This window comes from Heptranchias perlo, chromosome 28 (assembly GCF_035084215.1).
Source record: "Heptranchias perlo isolate sHepPer1 chromosome 28, sHepPer1.hap1, whole genome shotgun sequence".
Taxonomy (NCBI): domain Eukaryota; kingdom Metazoa; phylum Chordata; class Chondrichthyes; order Hexanchiformes; family Hexanchidae; genus Heptranchias; species Heptranchias perlo.
The window spans coordinates 25,090,180-25,107,878 of NC_090352.1; the positions used below are offsets into that span (position 1 = coordinate 25,090,180).

The window sequence follows — 17,699 nt, forward strand, 5'->3', positions numbered from 1 at the left end:
TGGGCAGCAGAGATGAGCTCAGGTTTATGTAGGGTGGAAGATGGGACGATGGCCAGGAGAGTATTGGAATAGTTGTCTGGAAGTAGCAAAAGCAAGGATGAGGGTTTCAGCAACAGATGGGCTGAGGCAGCAGCAAAGACAAGTGATCTTACAGAGGTGGAAGTAGGCGGTCTTGGTGAAGACGACGATTAGGGGCAGAAGCTCAGCTGAGAGTCAAATAGGATTCTGAGATTGTGAATAGTCTGTTTCAGCTTGAGACAGTGGCTGGGGAGGGATTGTTGAAATAGAGCTGGGTGTCGTTAGCGTCATTTGGAACCTGATATCTTGTCTTTGGATGATGTCGCCGAGGGGCAGCATGTAGATGGGAAATAGAAGGGGGCCAAGGATAGATCCTTGGGGGCCTGAAGAGAAGGCATTTTCAGGAGATTCCCTGGCTATGACTGGATAGATACGGGTGGAACCAAGCAAGGGCAGTCCCACTCAGCTGGACAACAGCGGAGAGGCGTTGGAGGAGAATAGCGTGGTCAATCGTGACAAAGGCAAATAATGCAAATTGTGATCAAACACAGGCAGCATAATCTTTCTGTACTATTAAAGAAGAAACTTGCGTATTTATAGCTCCTTTCGCATTCTCAGGACATCCCAAAGAACATTACAAACAATGAGTTACTTTTTGAAGTTGAGTCACTGATTGTAATATTGGCAACTGTGGCAACCCATTTGTGCTCAACAAGATCCCACAAACAGCACCTGAATGAACTGATCCAATTATCCAGACATTACCATTTCTTGGCTAAGTGGCTGTGGGCTCGTGATCTGACATGAGATAAATACCAGGATTCCAGCTGCAGCATACTTTCAAGTTTCTTTACACTTACCTCATTGCCTCCGGGAAGTCTGTTCATCTGTACTAGCTGACCTTGACTGTCCAGTACCAGTTCGGTAAATGTCACTAGCTCCGTAGGTGTGGAGGGTAAATAGGCCTGCACTTCCATAGAGACCCATAGTTTGATTAAAGACTTTAAAAAAAAATTCAACAACAAAAAGAATGTTAAAAAGATACAAAGTTAAAAAGAATGGTGAGATTTTGCACATAAATATTTAAAGAATACATAAATGCATTCTAAGGAGCTGTTGTATAATGCTATATGTTGTAAAAGTATTTATGAATTACTTAGGTGATGTTTCTCATTTGTCCCATTATTTCCCTTTTAAGTTTTAGGTAGAGACAGCCTAGAACTGGACATTTTGTTTAGAACTCCCCATGAGCGGATGTCAGCCTGGGAGACAGTAGGGATGCTACAACTGACATTGGATAGGAGAGGAAATAATCAACTAAGGCACCTGGCTCCACATCACTAGTCAGTGACGCCTACTGGTAGTGCACATGTGGATGTCAGGTGAGAAGAGGATTGGAATCAGCTGTAACGCCTCGACAGTAAAATATCCTGGTCACTGTGGAGACTTACACATGTCTGCTTGGAGGTGGTACTGGAGTATAATCGTCACCCAGCAAGGAGTCAACACATTCGGGGAGAAAAGTGATGAGAAACAAAATACCCTTAAGATGATATCATGAAGTTCTGCTCTAACTACATCACGACTGAGGAGCCAATTACTTTTAAGGCATCAATGGAATAGAACTTCACAATGTCACCTCAAGAGTGGCTCTACACTTAGCACCTCCTCCCAGACGAGCTTGAACTAGAATTTTTAAAGTTTGCAAAACACTATCTGGTGGTCACAGCATAGCTTCATCAGAGATGGGAAACAATAGTTATGAAGAAACTTAAGATACTGGAACTGTTTCCATTTGACCAGAGAAGGCTAAGAGGAGGTTTTTAAAATCATGAAGGGTTTTGGCAAACTGAATAGGGAAAGAACATTTCCTCAGTTAAAGGAGTTAGTGATCATCAATTTAGAATTGTCACAGAGCAAGAAGATTAGGAAAAATTTCTTTACAGTGTTGTTGCAGCATGAAATGCTTAGCTACTTTTATAGGAAAATTCAATAATTATTTGAAGCAGAGAAATTTGCAAGGCTATAGATAGAGGGGAGGGCAGTGGGGTTAATTTTGGATTGCTCAAACTAAGGTCCAGCATAGACACTATAAACCAAGTGGCCTCCTTCTGTGCTGGAAATTTCTATAGTTCTATGCAGGACTGAGAAACATCAAAGTACAGACATCTTTATAACATTTTGAATTTCCCCCCCTTGCCAATTTTTACCAATCCTCGAGGCTTCTTGCACTGGTACAGTTCCATGGCAAATATGCTCAATAGCAATTCCCAAAAATGGCCATTATTCTTATGTGAGCCTTGACAGGAATTGCCATTTAGCTAACAGCATGGTCTGCATGGCTCAGGTACTCATTTAATAAACCTGCTCTGCCATCAGAAGAAATTAGGTGCCAATTCAGTAGAATACTTAACCATCAAATAGTTTCCCTTTAACCAACATATAATCGAACTGAAGACATGGTCTATCCCCTACCCTACAGTCAAGTTTAATGAAGATATCTCATCACAAAGCAACCACCCGTTATTACAAATCAACATGGCGTGAAGGTCAGTCATTTTAAAACACAAATTGAACAAAATGTACACAGACAGATCAAAAAATGGAAATTATTACAACAAATAAAATATTTTTAAAAATTTATTCATGGGATGTGGGCGTCGTTGGTAAGGCCAGCATTTATTGCCCATCCCTAATTGCCCTCGAGAAGGTGGTGGTGAGCCGCCTTCTTGAACCGCTGCAGTCTGTGTGGTGAAGGTTCTCCCACAGTGCTGTTCGGTAGGGAGTTCCAGGATTTTATAGAGAAGGATTTTGCAGTATAGAAGAATTGACACCAGGGAATATTATTTGGGCCATAATAATCATCTCAAGGTTCAGAATACATTTATAAAAACCTGCTGGTGTCACCTAAACACCTCGACTCAATGGCAAATCCTATAATGCACTCAGAGATTCATTATACTCTGTGCCTCCAACAAACCCAAATACAACTGTTTCAACTCAAACCTACATCACATAATAAAGTCACCATAACAAAAACAGCAGCATTCCAAAGTGCCGGATTTACCTGTCGGAACATTTCAGGCAAGTCATACACGTATGTCGTTCCAAGGGACTGGGCTTGAAATCTTTTGGACTGCAGTAAGTCTTTGGTAACATAGGGTGTGTTGATCAGCATTCCATGTAATGGTCCCTGTTTATCCCCATAGGCCTGAAACATGATCTGTTATCAGAGGACAGAAAAGGTGAAGGATTTTTATTCTGTAATAGACAGTCACCTGTTTTATAAATATATCAGCTCCCTTATCCTGAACAGAAGCTCATTCTGTCAGTCCTTTTGAACATGAAGTAACATTATTATTTAGGGTAATGGCGGCACCTTTTTGTGTGGGGGAGCCAATGGAATTTGCTTTCCCCATTCTTCCGGAGTGACATTCTCAAACACAAATCAGGCTCAAATTCACATTACTTTACATTCTAGAATGTCTAAACTGAATGGTGCTGAAAACAAGTTAATTGGAGCACTACAATTATTAGTCAGATTTGAGCCAGATTAAAACTAGTCATTTGCTGTGCTGCACTCTGAATACTTCGAGATTCAGAAATTCTCCACCTTTATTAGGTGACTGCTTTAAGAAATTAAGGCAGCATTTCTACTCTTTAGTTATGGGCTCCTGTAGTACAGGATACATGCATGTGCAACAGAGTTACTGGCTATTTTTGCTAGCATTGTATAGAAATAGGATTATGTTTATCAAATCATGCTTAAAAGTGCAATATTGTAATTCTGCTTTCAAAACAGAGTGTGTTGAGTGTGCACAAGAATTTGAATAGCTTCTGAAAGAGAAAGACAGATTAATCGTTCCTTCACAATCCTTCAACAGAATTCAGTCTACAAAACATGAACGCATCCTTATGCTAATCAACCTGCTGTACATTTCCAGTATGTTCTGCTTTTTTGTTCAGATTTCACCATGGTTTTTTCTCTCTCTTATTATTGCATTCTGCTCCTTCGCAAGTCGGACCGTGGGTTTTTCTTGAGCATGCATCGAAGCACACCGTGATAAGTTGCCGCGTGTTGCATGTTGGGGATTAGCGGTGTGTCTCTGAAGGAGCCACGATAGGCATCCCTGCCATAATCCATCGCTGTTGTTGCTGCTGTATCTTTCATCAACAGCCAGCCTCGAAAGCAATCAATCATGCGTACGAGTGGTCTCCGAGGAATCTTTCCAAAGGCTACCAGAGGTTACCCACACAAACATTCTAATCTCCTCTACCACTGTATTACCTAGTAGTCATTTCTCTGACCTCTTTTGTCATTTACAATACATAATGAAAATGAAAGTTTGCACCATGAAAAAGTCTTATTCCACACAATTACAAAAAAAAACAAGTCGTGGCATTATTTACTGACAAGAAAGGGCTTGCCTTGAAGCCATTGTGATATGAGTTAATGTAATCAAGCTTTACAAAGAGCCACAGCAACTGTAGTTAAGAATAGCAGGTACCACTAAGAGAACACAGAAGATTAAATCACTCCTTTTGCCCCCATTTCCCCCAGCTGTGGCTGTTGGACGTACACTCAGTAATTTCATTATCATAAACTCAATCAGAAGAATATCAAAGAAAAGGTCAGGCTGCAAATTACAAAAAGCAGAATTCAACTTTTCTTTTTCATAATAGAATCCTTCAGCTTCTCAAATATTCAGAAATTAAATTGATGGATACCAGGTTGGTTTAAGAGAAAATAAGATGTATATTTTTATAAAGAGGGGATGACAATTATTTTATCAGTGGTTGGGGAATTGGAGCACTATCATAACACATTTGCAATGTGGGCTTACGGGGTAGGGCAGCATTGATTGATGTTCTGGGCTATTGTGTTGTAGGGCAGAAAGGCTCGGGTTTAACCTGGTGATCTTTAACTCAGCCTGCCACGAACCCTTCCACTGTCACCTTTCACTCTTGGGAAGAAACACCATACCACATACTCCCAAGCATTCTCTCAAATTCTGCTCTTCTCCTCCCCTGGCTTGCCACCCATGATGTCACCAATGCCCCTGTTGATCTTCTCCACAACCATATCGCTTTCACCTTCAATGCTCTTTTCTCCCTCAGATGTAGGGTAGGCTCTTAGCCTCACCACTCTGCCTAGTATAACAGCTACCTCTACAGCCTCTGATGAACAGGCCATAAAGCTCAAATGCACTTGCCATTTGAACAGCTTGGTTGTTCATTGCCAGATCTATCTGAATCACCTCAAGCTGTACTATTACTCATTCTCTTTGGTCAAAACTACTCACTACTCTAACATCAGAAAAAACTCTAAATGCAACTACACTCCCACCTCTCTTTACTCCAATCTGGTTTTTGCCCTGCCCAGTGTGAAACTGCATTGGTTAAAGTCATAAATGACATTTTGTGTGTCTGCAACCAAGGCTCTCTGTCTTTCCTCATCTCTCTAGCCTTCTCTGCCTCCAACACCATGGACTATTCCACCTTTCTGTCTTTTGCAATCCACTGCTATGCCACTGACCTTTCCCGGTTCCACTTAAATTTGTTGCAATATAGGTACTTTATCGCCTCAAACAGCATCTCCTCCTCTATCTGCACAGTCATCTCTGGTGTATAGAATCATAGAAAGGTTACAGCAGGGAAGGAGGCCATTCGGCCCATCGAGTCCATGCTGGCTCTATGCAAGAGCAATCCAGCCAGTCCCACTCCCCCGTCCTATCCACGTAGCCCCGCAATTTTTTTCCTTTCAAGTACTTATCCAGTTCCCTTTTGAAAACCACAATTGAATCTGGCTCCTGGCAGTGCATTCCAGATCCTAACCATTCACTGTGTGAAAAAGTTTTTCCTCATCTCACCTTTGGTTCTTTTGCCAATTACCTTAAATCTATGTCCTCTGGTTCTTGACCCTTCTGCCAATGGGAACAGTTTCTCTATCTATTCTGTCTAGACCCTTCATGATTTTAAATACCTCTATCAAATCTCCTCTCAACCTTCTCTGTTCCAAGGAGAACCACCCCAGCTTCTCCAGTCTGTCCATGTAACTAAAGTCCCTCATTCCTGGAATCATTCAAGTAAATCTCTTCTGGACCCTCTCTAAGGCCTTCACATCTTTCCTAAAGTGCGGTGCACAGAACTGGACACAATACTCCAGTTGTGGTCAAATCAGTGTTTTATAAAGGTTCATCACCCCACAGGTCTCTCCTCTTTACCATCTAAATGCTACCACTTGGCAACATTATCCAGAAGCACAGATTCTGCTTCCATATGTGTGCTGATGAAACCCAGAACTGCCTCTCTGCCTCATTCATCCAATAACTGTTGCTACACTCCTATTGCCTGCCTGTCATCAAGACCCAGATGAGTAAACATCTCCTCCAGCTTAATGTTGGTGAAGCCGAAGCCGAAGCCGTTCCCTTTTGGCACCCGCCATCACTTGTACATGCCGTGACTATCAGCCTCTCCGGCTGTCACATCAGGCTAAATCAAGTTGTGGAATCTTGGCATACTGCCCAACTCTGAGCTCAGCTTCCTTCCCCACATGCAGTCCAATAGCAGGACTGCTTTCTTCCATCTCCGCCTCTTCCTTTCCCCATCTGTCTCCAAAACCCTTCACCTTCACCTGACTTCTCTAATGATTTCCTTGCCACCATCCCTGCCTCAATCCTCCACAAGGTTCAGCACATTCAAATTTCTGCAGCCCACATACCTCATCCACACTAAGTCCGGTACTCCCATCCACCTCATTCCATCCATGTTCCAGTGGCTCTCCGTATCCCAATGAGCTGACTTCAAAATTCTCATCCTCGCTCTCAAATCACTCAGTGGCCTTACGTGACAGTTATCTTCTCCAGCTTAATGTTCCCTCACGCACTGGCTGCTCCTCTAACACTGGGCATCTCTTCATCTCCTGCTCCCTCCACTTCACCACTGGTGGCTACTTGTTCAGCCACTAGGTTCCAGCCCACTGGATCTCCCTGCCAACTTCTATCCACCATGCCACTTCCCTCCATGCTTTTAAAAACCTGCTCAACACCCTTTTCTTTGACTGTGCCTTAGGTCCTGCACCCTAACCCACCCTATTTTTCACTCTCTCCCACCCTCTCCTGTTCAGGCTTCGGCACAAAATTCTAGAACATGTTTAAAATGATTTTTTTTTTGCATTTACACCAGCAGCAGTTAGGCAATAGGGCTCTCCCGCAATGAATCTCCACCCTAAATCCAGTCGGACTTCCCACTAAAATTAGGCAAATGACTCAAAGGCCAGAAAATCGGCCAGGTGTCGATGGACGGATACACCCCAATTCCACAAAAGTGGAATATCTAGGCTGATGCCTCTCTTTGCAGCACTTTTTCAACAAGCTTCAGAAAACAAAACACTAACTTCCATTATTTAAGCTAGTTTGTAGTTAACTTCTCATACCTGTCCAGTCCTGGAGTTCGTCACTTCCTTGTACAGGCTGATGTCCAAGTAGTAACCCGACTCGTTGGTCAGGAAGAGCCTAATTGGAATAGCCTTCCCAGTGGGCGTCAAGCGAATATTTATTTTCAACTCAGCCTGAAGCACGCGCAGCTTCCAGAGACGACTTCCATATCGCATCACCATGCTGCGCACAGACTCTTCTATCTGGAGGAAGGAAAAGAAATGGAACACATAGGACCCTCATCCATCACGGGCTTTCATCTCAACATTACTGAAATAGCCACAGTGCTAACACATAGACTGCACCCAATGCAAGTTATAACATACCAACTGCATCAAACACTATTATATTCAGGTTCTGCACACTCTTTCAGAAATGACATCAATCTGTCCCCTCATAATTTTCTCTCCCCATCTCCTGAAGGTCGTGCCTTGTGCTCAAGTAGGATGCCATGGTCCCAACAGCCCTCCAGTTACCATGCCCAAGTGACCATTATTAAATTGTGAACCTGGACAGTAAGCGTCGACAGGCTATTTGATTGAGGGCCGAAACCTGTCCTCAGCCAAAACTGGCACCTTCCTGCAGGGCTGGGAGGATGTGGGTTTTTTTTTAATCGTTCATGGGATGTGGGCGTCGCTGGCAAGGCCAGCATTTATTGCCCATCCCTAATTGCCCATGAGAAGGTGGTGATGAGCCGCCTTCTTGAACCGCTGCAGTCCATGTGGTGAAGGTTCTCCCACAGTGCCGTTAGGAAGGGAGCTCCAGGATTTTGACCCAGCAACGATGAAGGAACGGTGATATATTTCCAAGTCGGGATGGTGTGTGACTTGGATGGGAACCTGCAGGTGGTGTTGTTCCCACGTACCTGCTGCTCTTGTCCTTCTAGGTGGTAGAGGTCGCGGGTTTGGGAGGTGCTGTCGAAGAAGCCTTGGCGAGTTGCTGCAGTGCTTCCTGTGGATGGTACACACTGCAGCCACAATGCGCCGGTGGTGAAGGGAGTGAATGTTTAGGGTGGTGGATGGGGTGCCAATCAAGCGGGCTGCTTTGTCCTGGATGGTGTCGAGCTTCTTGAGTGTTGTTGGAGCTGAACTCATCCAGGAAAGTGGAGAGTATTCCATCACACTCCTGACTTGTGCCTTGTAGATGGTGGAAAGGCTTTGGGGAGTCAGGAGGTGAGTCACTCGCCGTAGAATACCCAGCCTCTGACCTGCTCTTGTAGCCACAGTATTTATATGGCTGGTCTGGTTAAGTTTCTGGTCAATGGTGACCCCCCAGGATGTTGATGGTGGGGGATTCGGTGATGGTAATGCCGTTGAATGTCAACGGAAGGTGGTTAGACTCTCTCTTGTTGGAGATGGTCATTGCCTGGTACTTGTCTGGCGCGAATGTTACTTGCCACTTATCAGCCCAAGCCTGGGTGTTGTCCAGGTCTTGCTGCATGCGGGCTCAGACTGCTTCATTATCTGAGGGGTTGCGAATGGAACTGAACACTGTGCAATCATCAGCGAACATCCCCATTTCTGACCTTATGATGGAGGGAAGGTCATTGATGAAGCAGCTGAAGATGGTTGGGCCTAGAACACTGCCTTGAGGAACTCCTGCAGCAATGTCCTGGGGCTGAGATGATTGGCCTCCAACAACCACTACCATCTTCCTTTGTGCTAGATATGACTCCAGCCACTGGAGGGTTTTCCCCCTGATTCCCACTGATTTCAATTTTACTAGGGCTCCTTGGTGCCACACTCTGTCAAATGCTGCCTTGATGTCAAGGGCAGGTGTGTGGGGTGGTGGTTATTGGATAGCAATCAGAACCGGGATCTCTGCCCAAGTTTTTCCACTTAGCCCATGCATGTTGGGGCTGTTGAAGCATCCCAACTACTACCTGGATGAGATCAGCTAACTGAGCAGAGATCGAATTGGAGACCTTCTGTTGAGCAAGGCACAGTACCACTTCACACGTTGCATTTACCCACTGAGCCACTGAAAGCGCCAAATGTAACAGGATTATGTTACAAGATGATCTGGGGCTGATTTGATTTCAGGGTGGTCAGGAACAGTCAGCCTCAACTGGGAACAGACTACAATGCAGCAAGCTCTCCAAGGTATTGCAACAACAGCTTCTACTCCTAAATTTAAAATTTAGCTAAGAAAAAAATTCTTTAAATAGAAGGATGTGATATCACATTATTAGTGACAGGACATTATACAAATAGGAACAGCTCCCCATGCAGCACCCCTTCTTGCCAACACAAAACATTATTGATCTGCTGACAGGGTGCAGTGTATTTTTTTAATGCAAGTTCTTTTGTCACCTGTGCCATTCCACAAATGTTGCAGCATCTCTCAAGCTGATAACACTTAACCTGGCCACCAGCAGAGGTGGTTCATCCCCTCACTGAGGGTGTGAAATTGTTGCGATACATCATCCCACAAACCATCACAGATTTATTTCTCCACTTTGTCAAATCTTTGCTGAGAAATTCAAAAGACAGCACCTACCTTTGATGGATCCATGATGACAGTGGGAACAAAGTTGAGGAAGATATGGTTGCAATCTGTTCGAACATTAGTGTTGTTAAATGCCACTTCCAGCTCATCCATAGCCTCCAGCAGCAAACGTTCTCCCTCATTCTGCAGATACTCAAAGGAGGCTTCCTGCAGGCAAGGTTAATATCAGTGTAAAAGTTCTTTGACTGTTTTACTAAAATACCTCTTTAAAAAGAAATCTAAAACTACATCTAGGGCCACATAACATCTAACATAGCCTGAACGCCTCATATAAGAAAGCTCAAACCAGAACAATTAATAGTTCATTAACACAATCTACTCTTCCGCCACAGCATCATTGGAACGTGACATTTATGGTTCTTTTACCCTTATCGTAAATGACTTGCGCCAATGCCATTGATGCCAAACTCCCTTTGGAAGGTAGTTGCCCTCGAGTGTCTCTGATGGGAAAGCGCTGACGATGGCAGTTGTGTTGGGTCGGTTATTCTGATTCCAGACTGACAAAGTTGCAAATGCAATTGATTTAAGATCATGATTGTATGTTTTTGCGAAATCTGCACGCAGTACAATGGATCTGACACAATGATGGAACCGTCTCTACTGGCATGTTAACAGTTTTTTTAAAAATTCGTTCATGGGATGTGGGCGTCGCTGTCGAGGCCGGCATTTATTGCCCATCCCTAATTGCCCTGGAGAAGGTGGTGGTGAGCGGCTTCTTGAACCGCTGCAGTCCATGTGGTGAAGGTTCTCCCACAGTGCTGATGGAAGGGAGTTCCAGGATTTTGACCCAGCGACGATGAAGGAATGGCGATATATTTCCAAGTCAGGATGGTGTGTGACTTGGAGGGGAAACTGCAGGTGGTGGTGTTCCCACGTGCCTGCTGCTCTTGTCCTTCTAGGTGGTAGAGGTCGCGGGTTTGGGAGGTGCTGTCGAAGAAGCCTTGGCGAGTCGCTGCAGTGCATCCTGTGGATGGTACACACTGCAGCCATTGTGCGCTAGTGAAGGGAGTGAATGTTTAGGGTGGTGGATGGGGTGCCAATCAAGCAGGGTGCTTTATCCTGGATGGTGTCGAGCTTCTTGAGTGTTGTTGGAGCTGAACTCATCCAGGCAAGTGGAGAGTATTCCATCACACTCCTGACTTGTGCCTTGTATATGGTGGAAAGGCTTTGGGGAGTCAAGAGGTGAGTCACTCGCCGCAGAATAGCCGGCCTTTGACCTGTTCTTGTAGCCACAGTATTTATATGGCTGGTCCAGTTAAGTTTCTGGTCAATGGTGAACCCCGGGCTTTTGATGGTGGGGGATTTGGCGATGGTAATGCCGTTGAATGTTAAGGGGAGGTGGTTAGACTCTCTCTTGTTGGAGATGGTCATTGCCTGGCACGAATGTTACTTGCCACTTATGAGCCCAAGCCTGGATGTTGTCCAGGTCTTGCTGCATTCTGAAAGTTTCTGAAAGGTCCATGCCAAGTTCTAGCTGCTGTGGACTTTTGTTTAAAGATTTTTCTTTTGTGTGTTCGTGGTCCTTCAACATGGATGTCAATAGTTATAAAGAATGGAACAGCGTAAAGCACTTTCACGTCACAAGCAGCACATGAAACACAGTTTCCTCACCAGATAATATGCTTCTACCCTGCGCTCAGAAGAGTTCTTACATTGCTGAGAATTGATAGTTGGGTTTCAGTGAGTGGTGACACGGTGTGGTGAACATGCAATGCCCGACAATAAGGACTGGAGTTGGTTTGAACTCCGCTCGACTCGACACCCAATCTGAGCTCCGCTGAGCAGGAGAGCGCCAAGTGAAGACTGCATCCCACCTCGGTAATTATATGTTGGGTTGGGGGGGGGGGGGGGGGGGGGGGGAAGAGAGGAGGAGGGAGGAGAAAGGAGAAAGTGTAAAGGGAGAAGAGGATATGAAAAAGCACCTCCTGGTGGCTAATTACAGGAAGCACTGGCAGCAGCCAATCGAGCAGGCCGAAGACATGTCCTTTTATGTATGCTTTGTCAGGCAGATGGACGAAGAATGATGAAAAAATATTAATAGAAAAACAAAAGGGAAGCTGATTCTCCCCAATGGTTCAGCAAGTTTATCCAATGAGTAGCTGGGCCCAAGAATCACTTCCTGGCCTGAGCTGTGTTTGCTAATCTCATCTGGGATAGCAGTAGGGGTACTTCGGTAAAAATCAGCCAGCATTCCCTCTCCCGATCACTATCCAGCAACACCTGGTAGGAGTACACATGTGGACAGTGGGGGGAGAATAGCATCAGGTTTGGCTATGATGCCTTTATGGTGAAATGTCTTAGTGATGCTCAGTGTTGAGGCCCACACTCAAAAAGTAAGGTCCACTCGAGCAAAATGCGAGAAGGTAACTGGCATTTGTGCAGCCGTAACCAGTCAAGGAATCGAATCCTTCAGAAAAGGCGTGGAGAAAACTGGCATTAAACAAAAAGGGACGAGCTCCCAATGGAAAATAGAAAATTAAAAGAAACAAATTCAATTAAAATCCCATATGTTAGACACAGTTAAACAAAATAAAGAAAACAGTAAGAACAAAGTCGGCACAAAGCAATATTTTTCTCAATTAACTGTGAAAATAATTAAACCAGTCAAAATTTGAAAAACAAAACAAAGGTCACTTTTAATCATTGGCTATAAAAAAAAGTATTTAAATCAAAAAGCAGCAGCCCTTAAATACAGGTTTGTGCCATGTGGAATCATATTGCTTAAAGCATCACAGGAATTTTAATTAATGTGCTACCTGCTCTCAGTTTTATGCTTGTTCAACTTTTCGAGGGGGTTTTTCAAATTATGTGAAAAACCATATCAAGTGAAATAGACCATCAAAAATTACATTAAAATGCAGTAAAATAAAAAATGACTTGGGAGGTATATTAATATTGTGGAGTGCTCCTCAGTATTACAGCACATAAAATAACTCATCGTGTGACTTCTATTGGAGAAGCATATCACGTTTATTCCAAGCTTAAATGGTCAAAACTACATTGAGGATTTGGGGCCCTGCTAGGCTGATTCACTGACAAGGCCATCCCTCACCACCCACGTCCCTGCACCCACCTTGCAACCAGACTTCCTTCTACATCCGTCCTTGGAAAAAAACTCTCTTCCAAGTCATTTACAACTTCACTTCCAAACTCCCAACTATCTGGCCTTTGGCCAATCAGTCCCCATGATATCTCTGCAGCTGTTGATTTTCTCAATCATTCCCTCACCTCCACCTTTGATATCTTTGTCCGCCGCAAAATCTTATCTCTCCTCCATCTCAGCCATTCCCCCAATATGGCCGCCATATTTGCTCACTCAAGTTCAAGGGGCGCAGACTTTGACATATCTGGCGCACAAATGGCTTAAGCATCCATCACCAGATCTGGCTGGACCATACCAGCCTTACTCTCCTCTGCCAAAACTACCCACTACTCTAGGATCATCCTGGAGAGCAAAGATAACCCCAGCTTTTTTCCACTTCCAACTGTCTCCTTAAATCCTTATTCCCTTCCACCCGCATCTCCAACGTGGATTTCTTTGTCACTAAGGTGGAGACAATTCGTTCAGCTGCCTCTGCTGCTTCCCCCCTTCCCCTTCAAGCCAAACTTCCCCCACCCCCAAGACTGAACCTGCGTCTCCCTCTAGTTACTCTCCCATCTCCCCTTCGGCTCCATCCAACCTCATCTCATCCATGAGACTCACCCCCTGGTCCCCTGGCCCCCATGCTAGCTGAGAGTGTAAATGGTTCCTTCATCTCAGGTACTGTCCTCCTTTCAAAACTATCACTCCCCCCCACCCCTCCCCCCGTCTTTAAAAACCCCACTCTTGACTCCTCTGTCCTTGCAAACTACTGCCCAATCTCCAATCTGCCTTTCCTCTTCAAATTCCTTGAATGAGCTGTTAACTCCCAAATCTGCAGCCATCTTTCCTGCAACTACCTGTTTGAACCCCTCCAATCAGATTTCCACCCCTGCATTGAAACAGCCCTAACCAAAGTCTGAAATGACATCCCCTGTGACTGGTGCATTATTCCTCCTTGTCCTCTCTGCAGCCTTTGACACAGTAGACCACACCATTCTCCTCCAACACTTCTCCTCCATTGTCCAGCTCAGTGGGACTGGGACTATCCTTGCTTCACTCCACTCCAAATCCATTCTTAGCCAGAGTATCTCCAGCAATGGGTTCTCTTCCTGCTCCCGCACCATTAATTCTAGAGTCCCCCAAAGGTCTATTCTTGGCCCTCTCATCTTCATGTTGCTCGTTGGGGTGGGGAAATTCAGACATCGGGTCAGCTTTCACATGTATGCTGTCAACACCCACACATCTCCACAGCTTCTGCATTGTCATACTGCTTGTCCGATATCCAGTCTTAGATGAGCTGCAATTTCCTCCAGTTAAACATTAGGAAGACGAAAGCCATCGTCTTCAGCCCCCGCCATAAACTCCTTACCCTTTCCACTGATTTCATCCCCATATCCTCTCCATCACAAAGACTGCCAACTTCCATCTCCGTAACAGATCCCCACCTCCGCCCTTGCCTTAGCCCATCTGCTGCTGAAATCCTCATCCATGCCGCTGTCACCTCCAGAGAATTGAATACTCCAATGCTCTCCTGCTAGTCCCCTAAGCTCCACCTGCCGTAAACTTCAGCTCAACCGAAACTCTGCGCTCCGTATCCTATCCTACACCAAAGCCTGCTCACTCATCACCTCTGTCCTTGCTGACCTACACTGGCTCCTAATCCAACCAATATATAAATTTGAAATTCTCATCCTTGCATTTAAATTCCTTCATGGCCTCACCCCAACCTTTCTCTGTAATCGCCTACAACACCTTCCCAGGACTCTCCCTTCCTGACTGGCCTCTGGTAGATCGCTCCTTGGAGGCCAAGCCTTCAGCCATCTGGACCCTTCACTTTGGAATTCCCTCCCTCTCCTCCTTTAAAACCTACCTCTTCGGCCAGGCTTTTGGTCACCTTCTTTGGCTCGGCATTCATTTTTTTCCCTTACATTACTGTGAAGTGCTTTGGGGCGTTTCCCTACGTTAAAGGTACTACATAAATGCAAGTTGTTGTAGGCTGACTCACCTTGGTGATTAAGTCAGAGTGCCGAATAATGGCTCGTACAAAGAACCTGTAGTCGGTCACCTCAATCCCCGTCTCCACCTTGGCTGCGCCTAAATACAGGTGCATTTTGTGATTGGCGCATGGCATTGCAGTGAGTTCAAAATTCCGCATTCGATTCAGCTCCAGCTGGAAAGCCAGGGCGGGCTCCAGATGTCGGTAAATCCGGTCTTCCTGAAACTGGAAAAAAAAATGAATTTACAACTCAGACTCAACAAAACTGAACTAGAATCACTTTTTACTGTGAGTGTGATTGTGGGATGGAGGTAGAGTGAAAGGGAGGGAGAAAGAGAGAGAGAGAGAGAGAGAGAGAGGTAGAAGCAGAAAGAGAAGAGGGAGAGACACACCCACACGCACAGACTAACACATCTGGTCACCACAACGTGATAGAAGTTGTTGCTTTAAGATTTTAAAACATAGTGACAATCTCTTAGAATCAATTATTAGGGCAGGATGAAACAATAAATGAGATGGTATTCCTTTAGCTAGATGGTGATCAGCCAGTGGAAAGAGATGCCAGGAAGGCTGATTGAGGATACTGGACTTATTTAAAGGCATTTCTGTAATTTGGATCGCAGGACAGCAATGTTTATGTGCTAGCTCTTTGCATTTACATTATTTAAACCAGCTCCCTTTTCCAGATGGCAGATCATAGACCCAATGTAAGCTTGGGGAGTGGACATATGGATGCCACTCTTCCTAAACCAAACTCAGAAACACCAAATATAGATAAGAAACAGCTAGATGTTGCAATGGGAGTTTAGATTCTGGAAAAATGAGATCAAAATGGAGAAGGGCCCTCTTCATCCAAACTCATCTTGCAAAACCACTGTCCACTTCCCTAAATGGTTTTTAAAATTAATTTGATTCTTTCACTTCTGTGGCTTATAAAGGGAGACATTAATTATTAAAGCTTTTGATGAATTTTGAATCAGCAACAAATGACAGTGCTCAAGGCATGATCTTTCTCCCTCTGTCCTGCCCTGTCCCCATTCTCCTCCACCCCCTCCCCAGTCCAATTCTGGACTTGGCAAAAGACAGTGACCCTGAGCACGATTCTAAAAATTACAGTATTTTACCTGGAGAAAGAGGAAATCCCGGCTGTTGGTAAATTAAGATAGTCAGGTAGATTTTTTTGTCTGTACCATCTGGGCATAAATTATTGCCTGGGCGGTTTGCAAAACAGAAAAATCAGCGGGGGGGGGGGGGGGGGGGTTCCAATCACACGCCCATAATTAAATATTCCCTTTATTTAATCAAATGAAAGGAAAATCAGGTAGACTCTGTTACTGGCTCTCCCCTCCCTTCCAATAATTCATACCCAAGCGGTAAAAGGAAGAAGCTATTCCATTGTGTGTCTTCAAACGTTGCCTTCTTTCCTCATCATTGCAAAACTCTCAAGTGCTTTAAATCGTATGAGTCAGTATATTATCTGTCAAGATATTTTCAAATTCTAACACCATAGAACTTTCTAAAACCTCAAACACTGCCAGTCTGCTATAAAACACAGTTCCGCCAGCCAAAAATAAGTCAACATATGACGCTGCAACGGATCCAAGTTAACACATCTCATCCTCAGGATGACCTGCTTTAAATAAAAGCTTCACATCCTGCTACAAACACTTGTCATTAATGCCACACCAAAACTAACAGCATGAACTGGGTAGATAAGTTTACACCTCATAATTTATTAACAACGCAGTGTTTGACGCACAAGTCTTAATACAGAAAAATCTATTTCACAAAGTAAAGGACTCAATTGTCCGTACGCACCCTGCTGTGCCATTTGATTGAGCTTTTTTATGCTAGGACACTGCACCTCATCAACTCAAATCTGGACTTATAGAATGCTCTGAGGTTTAAGTTATTCCCGCGCTATACGTTGGTTTCTCTGTATTAAGTCTAACTATACAAACCAGTGTTAGTTTTGAATTCATAAATGTTTATAAATGACACATTTTCAAATAATGGCTCTGTTAGTCCATATCCGATTCTCTACACCATGATATTAATGCTGCAACACAAATATCCTACATTGCAAACCGCCGAGGAATTGTAATCTGTGATATTCTTACACGTCTCAGAATAAGATTCCACACCGCACATCCCACCTGCATCATCTTCTCCTCTAACACTAAATTACTGCTCCTCTCACCTTCCCTGCTCCACCATCAGTGGCCACTCTTTCAGTCACCTTTTAACCCCTCCTTGCGCAATTTCATCCCAATTGAGGTTTTAAAATAGGTTTTCAAAACTACTACAGGTACTTGGAAAGAGAAATATGCCAACCGTATCATTATTAACCGTTTGGTTCTTTTCAGGTGGAAGACATTTAGTGTTAGCTTTTGGAAAAAAAATTATGTGTATTGATGAAATCTGATATGGGGGGTGAGGGGAGACTGCTGACTACTTGATTGCTGATTAACATGTATGTTTATTATCAACACATTCTAGATGGAAAATTGCAAATTTCAGATAAATCTGCATGAACAATGAAGCTGATCCAGCCAACTTGGAGGTACATTTTTTTTTAAAAAACCATTGCACAGAATAAATTGCTGGTTAAGTCACCCCAAAACTGCTTTTCTGAATAGGCAGGAGCTGCAGCACCAAC

The 17,699-nt window shown here is 44.2% G+C and overlaps 1 protein-coding gene across 2 annotated transcripts in view; it reads right to left on the reverse strand.

Moving 5' to 3' along the window:
• acaca (acetyl-CoA carboxylase alpha) overlaps positions 1-17,699 on the reverse strand; it is a 206,279-nt gene that overhangs the window by 97,664 nt on the left and 90,916 nt on the right. For both annotated transcript variants that reach the window (XM_068008235.1, XM_068008234.1), the window contains 5 exons: positions 15,050-15,265; positions 9,954-10,109; positions 7,454-7,657; positions 3,086-3,241; positions 879-1,019 (listed from right to left, as the gene is read on the reverse strand). In XM_068008235.1, the coding sequence (XP_067864336.1) occupies positions 879-1,019; positions 3,086-3,241; positions 7,454-7,657; positions 9,954-10,109; positions 15,050-15,265 (873 nt within the window). The remainder of the gene's footprint in view (positions 1-878; positions 1,020-3,085; positions 3,242-7,453; positions 7,658-9,953; positions 10,110-15,049; positions 15,266-17,699) is intronic.